Source organism: Silene latifolia, chromosome 3 (genome assembly GCF_048544455.1).
Source record: "Silene latifolia isolate original U9 population chromosome 3, ASM4854445v1, whole genome shotgun sequence".
Taxonomy (NCBI): Eukaryota; Viridiplantae; Streptophyta; class Magnoliopsida; order Caryophyllales; family Caryophyllaceae; genus Silene; species Silene latifolia.
Window position 1 is genome coordinate 105,116,206 of NC_133528.1, and position 9,336 is coordinate 105,125,541.

The window sequence follows — 9,336 nt, forward strand, 5'->3', positions numbered from 1 at the left end:
CAACATTCTCAATCATTTTTTTTTATTATTTTTTAATTGTTCCACCAATCAAATTTGGACACATAGGAGGTCACAAAAGTGGTCAATTTGTTCAAGTATGGTCACAAATTGGCCTTTGGTCACAAATTAACAACTTTGGTCACCAATTAAGTACTTTAATTAACTCATTAACCATGACCAAGCAAGGTCATGACCAAACAATTGACCTTGTTTGGAAATGGTCTTAACATAAAAAGGGTACACATTCAATTAACTGGTTTACTCCACAGACTCCATTTATTCCCCTTCTTTTAATTTGTCAGTCACTTTGGTTCCACTTACCTCTCTCTATCTTATGCCTTTCTCTCCATTCTCATTATTCCAACTTTCTTGAACCTTCTTAATTCCTCTTTACTTCCCAACTTGTTCATCAATGGCAGAAGCTGAACTAAATCCTGAGCCTCTTCAATACAAGGTACTTCTCTTTTACCCCTTTCTTTACTTTGTTTAGATTAACTTGTCCACCATATTTATGTTCGAATAATAAGAGATTAAACAAACACTGGTACTTTAGGCCTTCTTTACGACTTCAGTTTAGTTCAATTCAATTCCGTTCTTTTTTGTTTTTCAGTTCAGTTCAAAGAGTTTCATATCGGTATTATATTTTTTTAAATTATTTCAATACCCATGTAAATTAAATTTACTTATTTTTATTTTATCCCTTAATATTTTCAGACGTGGGTCTTGAAAGTCTCCATTCATTGTGAAGGCTGCAAAAGGAAAGTCAAAAGAATTCTCCACAGTGTTGAAGGTAAACTTTTCTCCTCGTAAATTATAAACTTTATCATACGGTATGCATAATTTTCTGTCAACTAAATTAAAGTACTGTTTTTTGTTTGCAGAGTTGATTAGTTGAGCATTTACATTTGATTACTCGATGTATATCCCTTGTAATTTAACATCTTTCAAATATGTTAGTATGTTTTTTTGGGTAACTATATCTTTAAAAAATGTGTTAAGACTGACAAATACCCTTTGATAAGAATAAACGTAGAACATGTATTATCCGATTTGAACCGTAAAAACAAATGTTCGACACTCATTTCGCCTTAAGCGTACGATTAGTTATTCTAGTAATTTACATTGTTTTGAAAAAAATGTGACAGGAGTGTACACCATAGATGTGGATACGAAGCAGCACAAAGTTGTAGTAACAGGGAATGTGGAAGCCAACACTTTGCTTAAGAAGCTTGAAAAATCAGGCAAACATGCCGAATTATGGGTCAATAACAACACCACCAACTGTCCACAAAACCAAGAACAACCACCGCAACAACCGCCAAATGAACAAGACCCCAACCATACTCAAAATCCTCCCACTACTGACCAGCACCAATGTCCTGAAAATCAACAACAACAACAACAACAACAACAACAACAACAACAACAACAACAGCAACAACAGCAACAGCAACAGCAACAGGTGGTCAAAGAAGTTAGGTTTGATGGAAACCCGCCTCCTACTGGAAACAATCCTCCGGCTCCAGCTGGTGGTGGTGGAGGAAGTAAAAAGAAAAAGAAAAAGAAAAGTAGCGGTAACGCTAACGGTAACAGTAACGCTAACGCTAATTCTAATAATAACAGCTGTGGTAATGGTGAACAGCAGCAGCAGCAGCAGCAACAACAACAACAACAGCAGCAGCAGCAACAGGGGAGTAACGGTACGCCGCCACACACTGAATCACAATCACCCGCAATGGGCCCGGGTCCATGTCAGGGACAGGGTCCGTACCCGAATCCAATCCCAGAGGATATGGGTCAGGGGCAGTCGGGTTACATGCAGTGTGGTAATAGTAGGGTTTACGAGTACCCACCAGCTTACCATGCGCCGCCGCCAGTGTACGCAATGAGTTATAACACGGCGTATCCTAGAAGCTATACGGCGTCGTATTATTCTGCTCCAGCATATTCGTATGCGCACGCGCATCAAGGGGGTGACGTGGAGATGATTCTACCGTCGGATTGGAATGGGCCATCTTTGCAGTTACAGCCGTCGGATTCATTCGAATTGTTTAGCGATGAGAATCCCAATGCTTGTTCAGTTATGTGACTCAACCGGGTTTGTTCGAGTTCGGGTTATACGGCTTGTATAAAGGTCAGGGTAGTTTTGGTAATTTCACTGGTTGTAATCTACGGAGTAGTACCAATGGGATTGGAGAAGTAGCCTCTTAATTTAGGACCCATTTTAAGGAAATATAACCAAATAAGGCGGGTCCTGTACTACTGTGGAGTTGTCACTAGTAACTAGTTATGCTTTAACAATTCAATGTTGCTAGTAGACGGTTTTTAGGTTTTATTATGTGAAGAATTAGTGCTAAATCTACTAATCTAGGACCTTGTCAGGGTTTTGTTATGTAATCTTCTCATGTGATCAATTTGAGACCACCGAATATTTAACATTCCTTGTTACATTTTCTTAAAAAAAACATCTCACAAAGTCACAACCTTTCTCACTCTTTTATCTCACGTTTCTTTAAAGTGACGGATTTTATCTGTCATAGATGATATTTTTTTTAATGATGTTAGCTTGCTTAATAGATACTCTTTTTCTCTCGCTCATTTGTTTATCTTTTATTTCCACCATTCCATTTAATCATCTACATTTGCTTCATACACGTATATCAATGATCGTTTTCTTTTGTTCATATCTTTAGTTACACATATTAATAAAAATTATAAAAATTTGATATTTACAATATACTCTGTAAGACAATTTAAACAAGATCTACATGATTATCTTTTATGCTATATATTAGAAGTTGTTTCGAAAATTCTCCCACTTATGAATAGTGCAAAAAGAGCAAACATGCATAATTGAACAAAATAGAGGAAGTATTTTGGCAAAAGGACCAAAAAGAGAGAAGAGAACTATTTATGTTTTTATAGTTAGTGGATTATAAATGGATTTAGTAGAAGTGGATGATCAATTTACTGATCGATAATATTTCAGATACTCATTTATTGCACTTTTATTGTCCTACTTTGACTAATTGTCATATTTAAGAAAAAATGGTGAAATATAAAAAATACTCCTTGGACTAAAACTCAATTCTTGGAGAAACACACGAAAATGACACGAGAAAAGGGCTGTTTTAGAATGATTTAATGACTGAAATTGAGTGAATGATATAACTTAATCCGAACACGAAGTAATAGATTAAGCCTAAGGATTAGCCCAAACACTAAGCAAAGGGTTCATCCAAGCACTAAGCAAAGGAGCCACTTCAAGCACTAAGCAAAGAAGATTTTAAGTAGAAAGCAAAGCTTCTAACTTGTGTTTTTAATTCATCGAAATCTAAATATTACATGGATAGATGCTTGGTTTATATAGGGACCAAGGCTTTGATCTTAGACATTCAAGGATGCATCTAAGGGCCACGAATTACCCTACAATGAGTACATCAAACAACTATTTTATCTTACACAAACTGAATACAAAGACTATAAAACAATAAAGTATAAAGCAGAAAGTAATAAAGCTATATTCAGTTTTATTGCTTGCATAAGGTCAATTTAGATATGTATGTAACACCCTCATTTATTCAGGAGCCTTTAGCTAGACATTCCCAAATAAATAAGACTGTTACCATCTCGGTTTCCCAAGGTAGTGAATAACAAAGTCCAACTCACCAAAGTACTTTAAATTAAAACTTTAATGAATACATATGTATTACAAATTAATCAACTAAAACTTAATATAAAATAATTTACAAATCGCAGCGGAAATAAATAAAGTGATCTCATAATCTACGTGGTCTAGACTTCTAGGTAGATTGGCCAAGTCCTCACGCATCCCATAGCTCCCAAGTCAGCTAATCTTTAGTACCTGTCAAATCTACTCCCCAATATGGTTGACCACAGGTGTTCACGAATACACTGTCAACCACGAGGTTGAGTAGGAATAGCTAAACAACAACAATAAATGAATACAAGATAATATCGAATGCAAATGCAATGCATGCTCATGATCAATCCTCCGACGCTCCCGTTCATCCCGCCAATCCCTGGCCGGGGTAATCTCAATAACATCCCAGAGACAAGTCCTGCAGAACCCACTGGGAAACCAATGCAAGTGCTCATGATATGATATGCAAACAATATATTTACCATCCCAGATATGAGGCTGGGGAAACCAAATCAATATAAGCATCTCAGTCACGAGCTGAGGTAGTCATTATACGATTAATTTCAATATAGTCATCTCAATCCAACAATCCAACAATCATAATTCATCCAACACAATTCAATCAAACAATCATATAACATTATCCAAGTAATCATTAAAGTAATTGAGTAGCTATCCTACCTGTATAGCAAAGCGGCTCAACAAAATCCAAATAGCAAAGCACACGAATCCAAGCAACAAAACCCGTCTCACAAAAGCGTGACCAATTAATCTTCAGATGAAGAAAAGATGAACAAGCTTCTTATCTCTCTAGTCTCATTATCTCTCTATATATATATTTTGTGTTTTGTGAAAGTGAATAAAACTTGTGGTTTGCTATTGTATATATAGTAGTAAGGTAGTATCGTTTTAGGAAAGTTTATAAGTCGTAAGATATAATAAATTATAATAAAATATTTATGGCAGGTAAAATAAATAAATAATATTAATAATCATAATAATCATAATAATGGGATATAATATTATATTAGTAGGAATATTATAATAAGGTGCGAAATTTTGAAACTAATTAGCGCGTAACATCACTCAGCGAGTTCAGCTTTGCGCACTGATTTTCAAACAGCTGTCATTTCTTCGTTACTCATCGGAATCAAGCTTGTGACCATGCGTTGGAAAACTAAGACAATAAGCTTTCACCTAAAATTTGAATCACCCTCATAGAAGCTGTAAAACTCTAGATATTCCCGTTTCAAATTACCCCTTAAATAAGTGATCATATTTCCGTAATTGGCACATTTGTGCAAGCTTCCTATTAACCTTTCATAGTCTACCTTGTACTTTAGACACATACAAAGGGTCATATAACCATAAAATATGAGGGGTATTACAATGTAAGACATTAGTGAAGGGACCTTGGCAGCTGCAAAGCTCTTGTTTAGCCAAAAGAAGGAAGTTGAAAGCGACATTGCACCCGTTCTCTAAAACAACCCAAATCTGATAGACAAAATGTGTCCCTAAGCCACTTTTTGAATCCTGCATATTTAGGACAAATGACCCAAGACAAAGTTGCTTAAAACTCTCCAAATAATCCATATTAGGCTTTAGCTTTATGACTTAGGCATTTGTGAAGCTCCTGGACCTCAAAATAAAAGACGGACCAAAACCGGTTTGGAGAACATCTCAGAAAATCAGATGCATATTTTAAGAGCCATATATCTTAGCTCTAGATGAATCTAAAGGCCCATGATAGCTCATTGGAAAGCTAATGATTTTAAATGTCACCCCCAAAAAGAATCACCGTTAAACATGGAGTGAAACTTTAGTTATTCAACGTTTAGTTCACATAGGTCATGGGCTGTCCAGTAATGCGTAGTCTGTTTGCATCGGCCATAACTGTAATATTACGGTTTTATATGTGGTGGGGTACTCTATCGAGTAAGGCTTACTCTATCAAGTAAGTGAGTTGTGCATAAGAAACAGTGTTCTGTCTGATGGGTACTCGATCGAGTAGGGGCTACTCGTTCGAGTAAATCAGTTACTCGATTTAGTGCCTCGGGTTTTACATGTTATTTTTCGGGTTTTGATAGGAATGCGAGAACGATATAAAAACGCTTTTCGTCAGTTCCTTTTCACTTTTACCCTATTCTAAGTTTCGCAAAAAATAAAACAAAATTACGTTGCTCTTCTCTCTCTCTCATTGCTACCAAATCTCAAGGCTTGTGTCGTCGGAATCCAGAGTTCTTCACACCGTTGAGACCATCGCTTTGTGGGTAAGATCCTAGTACATTTCTATTATTGTTTCGTTGATTTTTGTTTAAGCCGTAATTGGGTAATTTGGGGGTTTTGGGAGTATTATGAATTAGATGGTGATTGTATGATTGTATGTTTGATAGGAGGTGATTTCGTAGAGGAACGTTTCTGATTTGTGTTGTGACGATATTGGTGATTGCATTTCCAGGTAGGATTTCCTTACTCATTTATTGTTTACATGTATATTAGATGATTGGTTGGTTGTTGATGTTGATTGATGTCGTTGATCTATATTGTATTGAATTGGTAATTGTTGATGTTATAGTTGGTTGTGGTTGTTTGTCTGTGGTTCGCGAGGTGCGCCCTCGGCTGAGTGGAGTCACTTGCGGGAGTGAATTCACGCCCTTGATTCACCCCTTCTGGAACCCGCCACAAAAGGGGATATGGACATTAAGGAACATGGGTTTCCGCTCGGTATAGATGAGCGAGGCTTAGGTGGGAACGGTTGCGGTCCCCCCACTGGCAGTGTGGATTACTGGTTGCGGCCGTAATCTGGCAGGACTAGACCTTCCGGCTAGTCCTGTGATTGGTGATGTGACGGTGTTGGAGAATTGTGTGTATTGTTGTTGTTGTTGTTGTTGTTGTTGTTGTTGTTGTTGTTGTTGTTGTTGTTGTTGTTGTTGTTGTTGTTGTTGTTGTTGTTGTTGTTGTTGTTGTTGTTGTTGTTGTTGTTGTTGTTGTTGTTGTTGTTGTTGTTGTTGTTGTTGTTGTTGTTGTTGTTGTTGTTGTTGTTGTTGTTGTTGTTGTTGTTGTTGTTGTTGTTGTTGTTGTTGTTGTTGTTGTTGTTGTTGTTGTTGTTGTTGTTGTTGTTGTTGTTGTTGTTGTTGTTGTTGTTGTTGTTGTTGTTGTTGTTGTTGTTGTTGTATTGTGTTGTTGTTGTGTAATCAGTAACTGACCCCATTTAATTGTTTTTAAAACTCTGGTGATTCATTCAGGGATGGTGAGCAGTTATTGAGCAGGTATGATTAGGATGCGCGAGGGATTAGCTGGGCATGAGTCACCACGAGTCTATTAGAAGTCTTCTGCTGTGTTATTGAACTTTATATTTACTTTATTTAGTTGTTGGATTTGGAACAGTTGTATCACACTTTATTACAGCTTTTGAGTTTTGATGTATTTACTTAAACTATTTAATTAAAGTACATTATTTTATGGTCTATTTGATATTCATTGCCTCGGGTAACCGAGATGGTAGCACTCTCATGCATTAGGTGGTCTTGGTAAGGCACCTTGGTGTATGGGGGTGTTACAAAGTGGTATCAGAGAGACGATTTTGGAACCTGTAACTAATGAATTTAATGAACTTAGAGAGTCAAACTAAAATGAACCCGGATAGGAGTTGTTAGGAGCTAATGCAAAGGCTTGGGAGATGTCCTAAACTCGCGAACTCGCCCTACAACTTTGAACCAGTCACTATGGGGTGTCATGGGATCGCTATGTGTTTACTAACGTTTATATGAATATGATGAATGGATGATATGTGATTGAATGGTGGATGTGGTGGAAAAGGTAAATGTAGTTGTATGTGATAATATGTTTATGGTTAAGCATGTTGTATGATGGAAGTGATTCTATAATGTTGTTATGCTAGTAACATGTGAATAGGGTATTTGATGTTGTATATTATGTTATTGTTTTTACGTGAAGTTATAGAATAAAAGCATGTGGGTAGTACATGATTGATAAGTTGAATAATATATGTGCATGATGGATGCTGTAGTTTGGCTTTTGTAGATAGTAGCATATGGTTAGAGATACTGGTTTTATGAGTATTGAGTTGTTTTTGTTCACTTTGTTGTTGTTTAAGTTGTTTGGAAGGAAAAATCAATAGTTATGTTGTTCGATTATAGAAGAGTTGTCTTTAAACTTTTATAACTTGAGATTTATATATGATATTGATGTGATTCTACTTGGAGGTGATAGCTTGTTCTCTTATGATTCTAACGATAGGTCACACGCCCAAAATGACCAAGAAACGAGTAAGATATGACCGTTTTACGAAAAATGGACAATGCTGAGAACTGCATAGGGTACTCGATCGAGTAGCCCTTACTCGATCGAGTGCACCTCTTGGTACCCTTACTGTAATACTACGGTTTTCTATAACTATGGGTACTCTATCGAGTGGGAACTTTGTCGAGTAAGTATTTATACGAAACAGTAGTCTGCCTGATGGGTACTCGATCGAGTACGTGTGTCACTCGATCGAGTAAGGGGCACTCGATCGAGTACGTCACTTACTCGATCGCGTAAGTTGGTCTTACGGGTTATTTTAGCCGGGTTTTGTTAATAACGGATGATTTGTATTAAAGGGTTCCGTCATCTTTCTTAATCACTTTTCACTTTTCTAAAAACCTTTTAAAGAGAGAAAAGAGTACGTTGTTTCATTCTTCGCGTTATTACCAAATCGCAAAGGCTAAGGTTGTCGGATCGTCGTGTTCTTTTCGCCGTTGAGTTCGTCGTGTCAAGGGTAATATTCTTGTATAATTTTTATATTGTTTCGTTGAGTTTGTTTAAAAACCTAATTGGGTAGAATTGGGGGTTTTGGGAGTATTATGTTGTTTAGATGGTAATTGTATGTATATGTGATTATAGGAGGAGGTTGGTAGTGGAGCATTACTGATTAGCTGCTTGTGACGGTCTTGTGGTTGCTTATTCCAGGTAGGGTTTCCCTACTCGGTTATTGATTACATGACGTTGTTGATGGTTTATTATTGTTGTTGATTCATATTGTATTGGTAATTGGTAATAGTTGTTGTATAATGCGGTTGGTTTTGATTGTTTGTCTCTGGTTCACGAGGTGCGTCCTCGACTGAGTGGAGTTACTTGCGGGAGTGGATTCACGCCCTTGATTCATCCTCTGTGGAACCCGCCACAGAAGGGATGTGTACATTAAGGAACATGGGTTATCGCTCGGATGAGATGAGCGGGGCTTAGGTGGGAACGTCTGCGGTCCCCCAATGGCAGTGTGGAATACTTGTTGAGATGGGTATTCTAGTAGGACTACACACTTTAGTGTGTAGTCAGGTGTGTGGAGCTATGATGGAGATTGGATGATCGTGTACTGTTCCTGTTGTATTGTTTTTGTGTAATTAGTAACTGACTCCGTTTAAATGTTTTGAAAACTGTGGTGATTCATTCGGGGATGGTGAGCAGTTATTGAGCAGGTATGAGATGACGCGCATGAGATAGCTAGGTTAAGTTGCCACGAAATGTCTAGAAGTCTTACGCTGTGTCTTAAACATTTATTTACGTAGTTGGTTTGGCATTTTTGGAACAGTTGTATTTTATTTAACAGTTTTTGTATTGGACATGTATCGCTTTAAATTTACTTAATAAAGTACATTATTTTATTGTCTATT

At 37.0% G+C, this 9,336-nt stretch overlaps 1 protein-coding gene across 1 annotated transcript; it reads left to right on the forward strand.

The window, feature by feature from the left end:
* Positions 1-260: 260 nt before the first annotated feature.
* On the forward strand, positions 261-2,436 carry LOC141647815 (uncharacterized). The gene is made up of 3 exons (XM_074456155.1): positions 261-454; positions 715-790; positions 1,146-2,436. The coding sequence occupies exons 1-3, from the start codon at positions 413-415 to the stop codon at positions 2,087-2,089; spliced, it is 1,062 nt and encodes a 353-aa protein (XP_074312256.1). The 5' UTR covers positions 261-412; the 3' UTR covers positions 2,090-2,436.
* Positions 2,437-9,336: the final 6,900 nt, after the last annotated feature.